Source organism: Ursus arctos, unplaced genomic scaffold (genome assembly GCF_023065955.2).
Source record: "Ursus arctos isolate Adak ecotype North America unplaced genomic scaffold, UrsArc2.0 scaffold_36, whole genome shotgun sequence".
NCBI classification, from domain to species: Eukaryota; Metazoa; Chordata; class Mammalia; order Carnivora; family Ursidae; genus Ursus; species Ursus arctos.
In genome coordinates, this window is record NW_026623050.1 from 14176249 (window position 1) to 14189822 (window position 13574).

Sequence of the window (13574 nt, forward strand, 5' to 3'; positions counted from 1 at the left end):
AGATCCCTTTCAACAAAAACCAGAAACATCCTTTCTTAGGGAAACCAGATCCCGACACTGGATCTTGGACTTTTTTAGGCGTCCGACGTGATCACAATAGAACCGTGAGCTATGGGGCGCCTGGGTGGCACAGCGGTTAGGCTCCTGCCTTCGGCTCAGGGCGTGATCCCGGCGTTATGGGATCGAGCCCCACATTAGGCTCCTCCGCTATGAGCCTGCTTCTTCCTCTCCCACTCCCCCTGCTTGTGTTCCCTCTCTCGCTGGCTGTCTCTATCTCTGTCGAATAAATAAATAAAATCTTAAAAAAAAAAAAAAAAAAAAGAACCGTGAGCTACGTATTCCCGCTGATTAATCAAAGGACGGCAGGCTATGTGCTCCGTCCCTCTGGTGGCCTTCGGTTATTTCGGTGCTAACTTGAAATGAGGTTACACTGCAAGAAAGGAGCCAGACCCAGAGCTCACTGGAATTTCATTGCTGGTGGGTAGATGGAAAGCATGTGGCTACAGCTGCCATTTTCTATAGCAAAGGTGTTTTTAAAGGACTAGACATCATAGCCCTCAGAGCCGCTGAAATTGAATGGAAAGAGTTATTCTTTTTGCTGGACCCCAAGCCCCCACTGTGTCCTTCCAACTCTCCCACTAACTCTTATACTCACCCATCAGAGCCTCTTCTCCTTCTTGCTTCTTTCCTACCCAGCCTGAACATTTCAGACGTACCCTCTGTCATTCAGATATGGGCACCTTCCTTTTTAAGGAACCCAGCTTACAATATTGTCTACTCTTCTCCTTCGAATTACCATGGGATAAATCATCAACATACTTAGATCCCAAGAGGCTTTATATTGAACAAAAGTAATTTTCTTCTTCTTCTGTGCTTCGTTGCTATCATCACGGAAAGATCAGAAGGAGTAGGACTCCACCTTTCTAGTATCTTCTCAGATTGTCAAGCATGGTCCAGTTTGGGGGCTTTAGCCACAGGCAGGTATTAAGTCAGGAGTTGCAATCTCCCCCGATTCTACCCTCTGTACCATGACGTAAAAACACACTGCTTTTCTTTGTCCATCAGTTTCCTCATTTATTTATAGGTGTCAGGAAGACAATAAAACCAACCATTGCAATAACTTAGTCTGGGCTTATGGAGCCTTCTTTCTCTGGCTACGCTATGTTTGGTTCTAAAAATCGTAAGGTGCCAGCTCACATTTCTCTACCCCATGTGGGAAGGCATCGTCCACGCATCAGTAGTCCCTCACTCATATACTTCTCAGTTTTAGTTTAGAGGCAGGGTATTTTTTATTAAAACAAATCAAAGACAAATATACCTTAAAGATGGAGACTTGATCCAATTGATCGGAGACGTAGAATGCAAATCAGATAAAGCTTTATTGTCCCCCAAATGCAACACTTACCTCTTTTCTAAATTTTGCTTGTCTTAAAATTGCAAAAGGCTTTCAAGTGTGCAGTGGCATCTTGTATTAAGTACATTTTTTTTTTTTGGTCCTGGTGGCTGAAACATAAGGATTTTTTTTTAGATTGCTTCTATTTTTTTTATTTTGAAACATTAAGAAAAATATTAGGTTGAATCATATGAAATTTACATTTTTGTCAGTCAAAACTGTGGAACACTGGCAATGTCATATGATTAAACGATATAAAATTAAATGACACCCATATTCTATGTATTTCAATTAATGACTGTTAACATTTTTGTCAGAGATGTTCCTACTCACCCTTAAAATGAAATAGACCATCATCGCTCAAGTCCCTGGTATAACCCTTCGCTCATGGCCCCGTCCCTCTCCAAAGGCAACGTTCTCTGAGGCTTACTGGCATTCTCCTACTCATTTCACCGAAGCGTACAAAGATGTAGATCTATTTTGATGAACGTTTCCTCCTCTTTCACATCCTTTAAACCTTGATAGTCCTGTTGTTTCCTCTCACGGTAAAGGACATGACAGTTTTTGACCAGCTCCGTCACGTAGATCCCCTTTTAGCAAAATTTCACCCTTACTGTTTCTCTTTCTCTTTTTTCTTAAAATTTATAAAATACCTTCATAAAACCTAAAGCTCTATTTGAATTCAAAGTTGCTCTTCGGAAAACTCGGGGAACGCAGCCGCCTTCTGCGCTGTTGAAGCACGGACGACCCAGGGGAAACGACGATTCTCATTTTCTTCTTCTATTTTCAACCTCTTCTTAATCTCAATGTGCACAGCCACCAAGTGGATGCATTTTTCGAGATGAGTCTATTCTTCCTTAGTCATCGAGTCTCTGTCACAACGTGCATAAGATAGTGGCATGGCCCAGCGCAGGAAAAACGAAATGACCCATGAATGGGCACTAGGCGCAGGGTGAGATGAAATACGGACCAAATCAGAAAGGAAAATTTCTCGTTCCCACCATTCCAATCAGAGCGGCAACGAAAGCAAAGACGGAGCAGTAAGACTCTCGGTGTCTTGAAAAATGAAAGCTGGAAAGCACATTGCTTTTGGAGCCAATTTCTCTATTGGATCCTAATGGTATTGGAACTCCTTTGCAAATTCTTTTCATAATACTCATTTATTCGAAGCAGTATCACATCAGCTACTTCTCCAGACTAAATAATTAGAATCTCTTTACCCTTTTCTCAATCAATGTCGAAGTTATTATATATACAAGATTTTTAGAGCTTCTTTGTTCAAATCCTGAATTAAGTTATGCATCCATATTTTGGATCCTCACTGAGCTAATCTCTGTAATATTTTAATTGAGTGGTAAAACCCATTTTGGTGACTATGATATATTTGAATTGTGAATAATTATATTCCAGTATGTCTTCCCTCTTTGTTAGTTTGTTTTTCCCTACCACATTTGTATTGCAGCCTTGCCTCACACTAATAAGTGTGCTGCAAAGATATTATAATCGCTTTTAGCAAAGAGAGATGCTGTCTGAAATATTTTTATGACTTCTCAATATGGCAAATTTAGGCATTAAAGTAAATCTTTCTGTCACAATTAATGCTTAATCTGGATTTTTGTAGCAATAATAGACATACATTAGACTGTATTTATTTAAATAAATGCCACTTTCCCCAGGGGTTCGTAGTCATTGTGGTACAACTCAATATACTGATGGCCCAATACGTTTTCTAGCTATTGGTTATTCTTCTGTCTCGGGGTTACCATTGAACTTCCCTGAATAAAATATTTCTTCTTTCTTTGCAATTGAAGAGTCTAGAATGCCCAAGGAGAACAAATGGTTCAAAATGCATGGACATTCTAGAACCCTGAGCAAAATCTGATCCATAATGGCCTGTTTCTTGAGGTTAGGTCTTCTGGTTTAATAACTCCCGTCCCCTATAACTTGACCTACCCTATCTTCATTGAAGGCTCTTGTATTTTAACTTTATTGTAAGTCATCCAAACTGTTTTTGAAAAGTCTTTTGGAAAGCTGGCAGGTTCTAGAAAATATACTGGTAAAAACAAGTACATAAAGAATCTGATCCAATCCAAATAGAACATTAAAATGGACGCGACCACAGATCATGTAGTGTTGTGGAATGGCAACAGAGTACGTGTCACATGTGTAATTTAAAATTTTCTAGTAGCCATTGAAAAAAGTAAAAGGAGACAAGAACAGTTAATTTTAATAGATTTTATTTAATGTCATGCATCCTAAATGTTATTATTTCAATATGCACACTACAAAAATATTAATATTTTACATTCCTATTTTTTTGCATCCTAAGGCTGCAAAATCCAGTGTGTGTTTTCCATTTCCAGTATATCTCAATGTGGACCAGACACATTTCAAATGCTTAACAGCAAATGGATAAGGCCTATCATACTGGATGGTGATGAACTGGACAATGCCCTTATTTTTATAGATGTAAAACCCACACCAAGATAGGACACATGGCAGCGGCGTGTCAGCCAGTCAGTGTGAGAGCCAGATCTACACCCAGCGCTCCGGCTTCCAGCTGAGCTCTCTGTCGTAGAGCAAACACAGTGGGGGAAATAGGTCTAGGGCTTCAGCGAGATCGTAGGTGCTCATTTACAATAATAAAAATCATCCAGCTTTGGATGAGTACCTACTCTCTTCCAGACACCAGACTAGGCACTTTATCCTTACTATTCAAAACAACCTTGCAGGATAGAGATTTTACCCCTGTTTTCAGAAAAATCTATCAGAGCTCAGAAATAATCAGTCACTTACGAAGTGGCCAAGCTTAGATTTGAAACCAGTTCTGCAGACCACAAAGCCTGGCATCTTTCTCATACATCTCAAGCCCTTCCTCTCCCATCTAAGCCCCTCTAAGACTGTGACCCTAAGCATGGCCTGAAGGCCAGTAGCATCCATGTCACCTGGGGGTTTGTTAGGCATGCAGAATCTTAAGCCTCATTCCAGACTTCCACACTGCATTTCATTAAGATTCCAGCTGGCTTGTAAGAAATCTAAGACAATTCAACAACATACCTAATCTCTCCATGAGCTGAAAGAATCTTCCTAGGAAAATAGTAGATTTGTACCTTCTCAGCCATATTATATAGATCATCAGAAACACTTTTTGGGTTTGATTTGAAACTTGCAAAGAAAAGAGCTAGCTCGGACCTTCAGGGAAGAAGGAAAAGAATGAAAATTTTAGGTAAATTGAGTTTCCAGAACTCAAATCTTAAAATTATGAGCTGTTTCATCTACCACCATGACACCTGCCCCCTTCTCTCTTAAGCTCTCCAATCCGTCCTATGCCGTAGGTATGTGAACTTCTGTTCCCACCAAGTTCATTGAGTGAGAGGGAAATCTTAATTTATTTGGATGGGATTAAGTCAACATTCACAAGGAAAAGTGATGCAAGGGTGTTTTTGCCACATACAGAAAGCAATGAATGGGCCTACTAGAATTGTCAAGATGTGGTAGCTTGTGGCAGGACTTACAGCCTACCACGTCCTGGCTCCTAGGAGCTTGGTTCATTTCTTCCAACGGGGCTCTAGCTGAGATTTCCTTAGCGTTCCTAAACATGCCTCTTGCTGTTGAGTCAAAGGCCGGCTGTGTATTTATCCTGAATTTCTTCAGTCACATTTGCAGTATTTCTTTCCTGTGCTATGACGTCCTCGGCTCTTTCTTGCATTGGCATGAGGCAGTTCATTAAGCAGGTGTTAATGCATCTGGACGTTCTGGGTGGCAAGTGAATGATGGGAGCAGCACAGGCCCAGGCCAAGAGGTTGAATCTGCGTGAACCCTGTTTAGTGAGGTGTTTTCCCCTCTTTCCCATTTCTTAACTCGGTGGGGCATTGCTGGCTATTTTTGTCCTTTAGAAAACAGCAGCAGCGCAATGGGTAATAGCTGGGCTTCTAACCAATATTTCATCGTGTCGTACAGGGACCGCGCAAGCTGTGTGTGAAAGAGATGAACAGTGGCATGGCAAAAAAGCAGGCCTGGCTTATAAAGAACAAAATCAAGGCTTTTTATGCTGCAGTGGCTGCAGATTGTTTCAGAGATGGTGTCCGAAGTCTCCTTCAGGTAAGGCCGGCGTTGAGGGAATGAGCTCAGAGGCAAAAGACAATTAGCACTCCCCTGTTAATGAATCTCCCAAAGTGCAAGGCTCCAGCTAAGGGCACAGCCCCAGAGATCCATGCAGATGGTTAAGGAATTCATTTTGAATTCCTGAGGAGAGGCAAAGCTAAAACAAAAGCAGAGAGTTTCTATTACAATGAACTATGGACGATATGCTGGAAATGGAAAATGAGGTTGCCTTTGGCCACCAGCATACATTCTGTCCCCACACTTATTGAAATGCAAATTTGTTCTGATGGTTGACTACGTTCAGGATCCTATTAAAACTTCAAACTATTTTTTGCATCTCATACGGCATACAGCAACGTTCGAGTCAGGCATTCTGCTCCTTTCTTCTTCTGCAAATGGCGTGAGGGCAAGCTGCTAGATTCGACTAAATAAATGCGTGGTGATCTGGGCGTAAAATCTCCCTATTCCCCCAAATTATTTCCAGAATGTTGAATAAAATGTAATAATCTCTGTGGCTCCACGCTAAAGCCCACAGTTCTATCTTTTCTCCCTTATTCTTACCTTTTTCCTCCCCTTCCTTAATAAGTACATAGACTCTTTGCCGAGTTCTGATCATAACTTAGAATGGTCAAGTATCCTTAAAACAATCCAAGAGACTCCGAGAAACTGTAGGGCTTGGCTTTCGAATCATTTGGCTTTGATATGGTTGGAAAGCCCTGATTCTCCATATACCAAATTACACATATTCACTTTCCGAGTTACCATTTCCAGCAGTGTCAAAGTTCAGAACAGCGTCCAGGAACTCCAATGCTTGTGCACGCAGGAAAGAAAAAATACTGATTAAACTGTAACATTTTGGAGATTAAGACTATTTGGTGCATTCCTGTCTCTAATATTCCTGAAGAACTCTTGCAAAGTAGCTGCACATTACGGAGAAACCATTTCTGAAAGACCTATTACCCCCAATGAGCATCTTTTCATCTGTTACGAATTTGCTAAGCCATGGAAATAGGCGCCATTTTAAGAGGTTGAGTTTTTGTAGTGAGTTACTTTTCAGTAGCTCTTTGGTGAAATATGTTGAGAAGGTTACACATTTCAGGTAAAATTATCACAAAAGATTGGTAAATAAAATTTTCAGTGAGGAATGGGTGGACTGACATGGAATAAGCAGGGAGAGAAAAGACAGGTCTGGAAAACGATTGTTATATGAATCTGGAAGAAACTGTAAAAAAATTTTTTTTGACAATGCAGAAAGCTTGTTCATTTTGAATTTGCTCAAACAAAAGTGGAATACAGAGGGATCAGGACAAAAGGGCAGGACGGGGCGGTGTTAAAGGGAAAGACTGGGGCCATTACGCCATTTTGGATAAAGCCTCCTATGCATCTAAGAATTAATGGCATGAGAATGACAACATCCCCAAACTGTAGTCACAGAAAAGACGAGCTGCGTCCTGCCAAGCACCAAATGAGAGCTCTAAGGAGTTGTCCTGCTACCTGTACAATTCTAGGAGAAACACAACAGATGTGGAGGCAAGAACCCTCCCACTGATGCCCATCTCCTCCTGCTTGCTACCGTCCCCTTTAACTTGTCCCGCTCTGGTCACTGATTTCACTCTTCCTGTGACCCAGAGAGTCGTTTCTTCACTCCCGCTGCTCTCCTTTCTATGCTTGTCAACCTCGAATCAATCTGTAAGACCTGGAACAGATGTCACCTCTCCCTTGAAGCCAGCCATGAACCCACAGCTGGAATTCAAGGTTTCTTCCGTTATGCTTCCATACGAGTTCCTACTGCATGTGCGCTTGAATTATAATTATCTGTGTATATCCTGCCTCCTTCACATCATTCTGCGCTCTTTAGGGCCAAAGAAGAGGCCTCACTGCTCTACCATAACACTTTGCAATTAACAGGTGCTCAATAACATTGCTGAGTGAGGTTTAATTAACCGGAAGCCATATCCTGCCATCTAACGGGGGGGGGGGGGGGGAGTGAAACCTGAAGTGGAAGACGACTATGCACGATACTGTCCTGCGAGAGGATTAGGTCTTAGAGACATAGCTCACTTCCTCTTCACGCAATACTGTAAGTCGAAGTTTCAGTGATCCTTGCATCTAAGCATTTTGCAAGCATGGATTTTACTGCTAATGACATTATGGATAAAACAGGTGGAAATGAGCTTTGAATCACTAAGTTACAACACGCATGCCAACGGTTAAGCCGACCCTCACTTGATTTTAAATTATTGAACCATTTTAATGAGTGTGTCAGAAGAAATGCAAATGACTGCTAATTTAGAAAAGCTACATTTCTATCATCTAAAATCCATTTATGGCTGAGATGATTTAGAACTAATCTTTCTATTTTATGCTTGGGTACGGGCATGAAGGACATGCACTAAAATGTAATCTCGTCTTCAGAATCTTCCGGACATTACTTCGGTGCTCTTGTGGACATTATTTTTCATTTGCAGTGGTAGTTTCCTGGTATGGAGAGGATTGCCCATGTGTTTATCTCCTCTGTTTAGGCCTCGGGCTTAGGAAGAATGAAACCAAACACTCTGGTGATTGGATATAAAAAGAACTGGAGGAAAGCTCCCTTGACAGAGATTGAGAACTATGTGGGAATCATACAGTAAGTGATGCCTTTCGAGACGTGTTCTTGTTTACAAAGCGCTAACCTGGGCAGGACATAACAGCGCTGTTCTACCAGATTAAACTGCCGAAAAGACGACGTTCCCCAGGTCCCCTGAGTTCTCTACCAAAGTGAAAAAAACACTGCCACTAGTAGAACTGCGTGGAATCATAGTGTCAGAGGAGGCAGGGTGGAGGGAACTCGATATCAAAAAAAAAAAAAAAATACATAGGGAACACACATATTACATGCATTCTCCCAAATTGTGATCCCCAAAGGTATGAAGCCTGGATACCACCTGCTACGGTGTGGCCCTTCCTAACATAGGGAAACCTATTCACAAGATTAAGAGCAAAGGACTGCTAGGTGAGGAGAGAAATGGTCTTTCAAAACACCGGGAATCTTGGGTTGGCTGGTGTGCCCAGTTCAGTCATTGTCATCTCCCGAGCCTCGGGTCAGGAGTTTATTACCCAAGAGCCTCGGCTCCCCCTTTGCTGATATGAGGCTGTCATGTATCAGTGCCTCTGTGTTGGTTTAAGAACAAAAAGTGAGTTTAAAAGGGGACGTGACATCTCCTATCTAAATACTGGGGAAGTCTTGGGACAAGGGCAATAATGATAGTCCGGAAAAGACTAGCAGGTAGCCGGCTGGTGTCCTCGACATGCATTATCCCATTCAATTCTCACAAGAAGCCTTTGTAGAACTAATACTGTTTCCGTTTTATAAGTAGAGGTACGATGTTAAAAATTAAGAAACCTGCAGAAAATGACAGTATTGTGACAGAGCGGGAATTCCAACTATTCCAACTACTCCAGAACTCTCGAACTGCAAGTTTAGGCTCGTGACCACAATGTTCTGCTGCCTTCGAAAGTACATGGAGAGCCAAAGTATTATCTGGCTTGGTTCCTTCTTCTGAATAAGAGAAAACAAATTCTTCCCATACGGAAAGGCTCAGAGTGTCCTCAGTGACCATTCTAGAAAACAGAGCCTTTCTTCAGGCTTGATAATATTTAAGCGGATTTGTCTTACTGGGGGGGCAATGTTAGCTATTCTAACAGCCATCTTTTGTCAACAGCTCTGAAAATGGAAGATTTCCTGTGCGGAGTCTGGCTTTGCTCTGATTCCACACCTCGGGGCAGAGAGTGTGCCCTGAGAAGTCCTGCTGCACTTTAAAAATCCGTAATACACAGGAAAGAAATCCTCACCCCTTCCAAACAAGCATATACACACGCGGTGCTTCTCATACGAGGCTATGTCGCTGGCCCTGCTAGAAAAAGCATCACAATTGTCATTATCTGGGGGAGATCTGGGGAACATTACAAAAGCATTCTAGTATCAGTTGATTGAAAAGAAGTATAAGAAGATAATTTTCATCTTCTGAAATTTATATGTGTTACTGACCAAACAGAAATTCACTCCATAATCTTCCTAACATAGGGAAAATGTGTATTAAATCTAACATAGGGAACACATGTAAATGCATTCTCCCAAATTGTGATCCCTAAAGGTATGAAGCCTGGATACCACCTGCTACGGTGTGGCCCCCGTCGGTGCCCTGGGTTCAGTAGGTTAAGGCCAAAGCAGGTGATCAGAATTTTACCAAGCTCAGCAACCAGCATTTTGATATATTTAAAATCACAGTCCATTGCTGGTCACCCTTGGAAATAGATCAGATCTGCTCTCTGTAATCCAGATTCTTCAGGAAAATGTCGTCTTTACCATTGCGGGGAGAAGAGGGGGTGGAGAGGAAAGAAATTTAATCCTCATCTTTGGAAGAAAAGGGCTGGAGCAAACAGGAAGACATATGTAAACCTTTAGTCACTAAGCATCCATTAGTTGATACAAAATTATCTGGGGTTGTCTTCCAACCTCCCCACCATCCCAAACATTCTAGAAATTCAAAGGGACCAAAATAATCAAACCTGGTAATATGAGGCCAAGGAGACTTCTGGTTTTTATACCAAATTAATAATTGGTCTTCTCGGTAGTAAAGTTCAATGTTAAGGTGGCTCGAATTTGTACCAGTATAACACTTAGCTGGCTTAGTAAAATTAAATGACTTTACTATCATAGCAGTGAGGCCAATATGGAAGGAAGACAATCATACATCCATACTGATTATATTTCCTTTTCTATTTTTTTTTCTTTTTCTTTTCTTTTGTTTTATGACTTAAAGCATGGTATTATTGTTACCATAGGGGTATTATTACCATAATATAGTATTTTCTCATTTTTCTTTGAATAAAAGATTTTAAGTGTTTAGGTATGTCTTAATTTTAATTAGAATATGTACTAGTTTTCACTGGCTGCTGTAAAAAAAATTACCCCAAACTTAGTGGTTTAAAACAACACAAATTTCATAGCCTACAGATGTGTAGGCTAAAAGTCTGACACTAATTCACTGGGCTAAAATCAAGGTGTGGGCTAGCCTCTATTCTCTTCTGGAAGCTCTAGCAAAGAATCCCCAGCCTTGCCTTTGTAAATTCTAGAGGCAGCCCACTGCACAGGGCCCTCTTCTTCCATCTTCAAAGCTCTTGATGGGTCAAATCCTTCCCATTATTACTCTGAGCGCCTCTCCTACTTCCAGAATACTCTTTAAGGATCCTGGTGATGACCCTGGGCCCTGACAGATAATCTAGGCTAATCTCCTCATCTCAAGGTCCCTAGCTTAATCACATCTGCAATTCTTCTTATTATCAGTACAAATCCTCGGGATTAAAGGAGTCTTTTCAATCAGTAACCATTTTGCTTCCACTTTTAGTGATGCGTTTGACTTTGAGATTGGTGTGGTCATAGTCAGAATCAGCCACGGATTTGACATCTCTCAGGTTCTTCAAGTGCAAGGTATGTACTTTCTTTATTCAAACGACAAATATTTATTGAGCACCTACTCCATGCCTGGCCTTTTTCTAAGTGCTGGGGATAGAGTAGTGTACAATACAGACAAAACCCCCAATGATGGCGCTTGCTTATTCTTGTGCTGACCTGAAGTGTCCACTTCCCCAGTGCTTTCCCCATTGCTAACACAAAAGGCCTTTGTCCTGCTAAACAGAACTAGAGAATAATCCAGGAAAGTCATAAATTACTCTTCTTATCACAAAACCACAAAGCCAGCATCGCTGAAAATAAACCCCTTTGGTGAAGTAACTGCCAAATTAATTTCTGCAAGATGTTTGAGAAAATAAAGATTAATTCTTTCCTTGAAAAAGCACGTATTCTGTTTTTAAGAGTCTATGATCTGGTTTGCAGCTAACATGGAAATGAGCCTGAATGTATCATGCTGTGAATCACTCGTCCAAGTCCAAGGCAGAAACACTAATTCAGATTAGTGATTCTGCTTTTCCCTATAGAGGATTTATTACACTTGTTTAATTGTAAGAGTTTAAACATGCCCTCTTACGTATGAAATAAAGGGCACATCTAAAGAGTCATTGAAATATTAGGACAGGGCATTCATTCGTGACTTCTCTCTTCAGACGAACTTCAAAATAGAATCCATTGATGCCTGACACTAAAACGAAGGAGTATTTTCTTGGGTATCTCGTGTACCAGGCATGGTGTGAATGACAGTGCTGGGTAAACCAAGGCTAATAAAAGTCTGTATCCTCAAGAGACTCACAGCCCAGAAATCGGAATGGGTATATCATTCATGTGCTGATAAGAATATTAATAGAGTATAATGGGAAAGAGAGAGGAGCGTCTTACTCCAAGAAGTCTTTCTGGAGGAAAGACTCATTCCTCTACTAGGAATGAGTAGAGTTAACTAGGTGATATTGGGCGAGAGAGAAATGAATGAGTTTGGGGAACATCATTTCTAGCAAAGAGGAAAGCATCAGCAAAGGTGTGGATACATGAGATTATGGAAAAATAGGCTACCCAAAGCAGATTCACGTTACTGAAGTAGAAAGTATGAAGCAGACAATAGTGAAATTTGAGGCTGCTGATAGAAGATCCCGATTTTAAAAGCCTCATTTACCATATTAAGAAGTGTGGGAATATTCTGCAGACAGTGAGGAACGATTGAAGAGATTTAAGTGGGGGGAAATGGACTCAAAGGGGACTAGAATGGAAACAGGGAGACAAATCAAAAATCAAAAGGATTTCTACGATAATCAAAGGCAGAGAAGGTGACAGCCTGAACTAGAGCCAGGGATGGAGACAAAAGGACAGGAGTGCTTTGGAGGCACAGAGAGCAACATCTGGGGGCTGGTTGGATGTGTGGGATATGAGAGACGGAGGAACGAAAAAAGACCCATTGGCTGACTACATGAATGGTGGTGTTGTCTGTGGAAATGGGAAATACGGAGGAAGAGTAGGTTTAAATAATCTCCTGTGGGAAATTCTACCAGAAAGATCCAACAGGCAGTTAAACAGTCCTGGTCTTAAAGGAGAAGTGTGAGCTGGAGATGCAGATTTAGGAGATGTTATGGGCCAAACTATTTTCTATGAATTCTATGGCGAAGTCCTAACCTCAGAATGTGACTGTATTTGGAGACAGGGTCCTTGAAGAGGTAAGTCAGATAAAATAAGATCACTAGGGTAGCCCTTAATCCAATATGGCTGGTGTCACTATGAAAAGAGATTAGGACACAGAGAAGCATGGAGGAAAGGGAGAAGACAACCATCTACAGTCCAAGGAATGAGGCTTCAGAATGAAACCACCCTGCCAACACCTTGATCTTGGACGTCTAGTGTCCAGAACTGTGAGAGAATAAATGTCTGTTGTTTAAGCACCCGGTCTGCGGTATGTGTTATGGCACGCCGAGTGGACTGATACAGAAGGTATCCTAGTTTAGGTGAAAATCGAAACAACAACACTGGAAAAAATCATCCAAAGAGTGCATGTAGTCAAGAGCCCTAAGACACAGGGAAGGAGCCCCAAAGAAGAGCAGGAAAGGAGCGTTCAGAAAGGTAAAGGAATCAGGAGTCTGTGGTGTCATGGAAGCCACGGGAGCAGCGGGCTCAAAATAAGAATCACCACTATTGTCAAATACAGCAGGACCTACCAGTAAGATTGTGAATGAAATGCAACTGACAAGGCACAGGTAATCTTAGTGAATCTAGTATCTGTAGAGCAGGTGGACAGGATCCAGATTGCGGTGGGTTGAGGACGAAGTATGAGATGACCAAGCAGAGAATATGGGTGTGGCCCTCCCCACCTTGAGAAGTTTGGATGCAACGGAGAGGAATGAGATTGAGGAGATTTACCATAGGAAGACCCCTCGACCTTAGAATGGAAGAGAGGGGGATGTTTTCAGACTGAGGCAATGGACCCAAGAGAATGTGGGAGATTGAAGGTGAAGGTATTAAAAAAAGGGGGGGGGCAACCCCTGGAGTAAGATTCTGGAGGAACAGGATGAATCAAGGGAAGGGCACGGATGGAAGAGGGGGCTTGAAACAAACAAATAAAAATGCTTCATCCTCTAAAATTAGAGCAAAAGAGGTGAG

General features: G+C 41.6%; 1 protein-coding gene across 4 annotated transcripts in view; it reads left to right on the top strand.

The window, feature by feature from the left end:
- SLC12A1 (solute carrier family 12 member 1) overlaps nt 1-13574 on the top strand; it is a 90935-nt gene that overhangs the window by 45364 nt on the left and 31997 nt on the right. For all 4 annotated transcript variants that reach the window (XM_057306291.1, XM_026518433.4, XM_026518431.4 and 1 more), the window contains exons 18-20: nt 5354-5494; nt 8020-8126; nt 10888-10970. In XM_057306291.1, coding sequence (XP_057162274.1) covers nt 5354-5494; nt 8020-8126; nt 10888-10970 — 331 coding nt within the window. The remainder of the gene's footprint in view (nt 1-5353; nt 5495-8019; nt 8127-10887; nt 10971-13574) is intronic.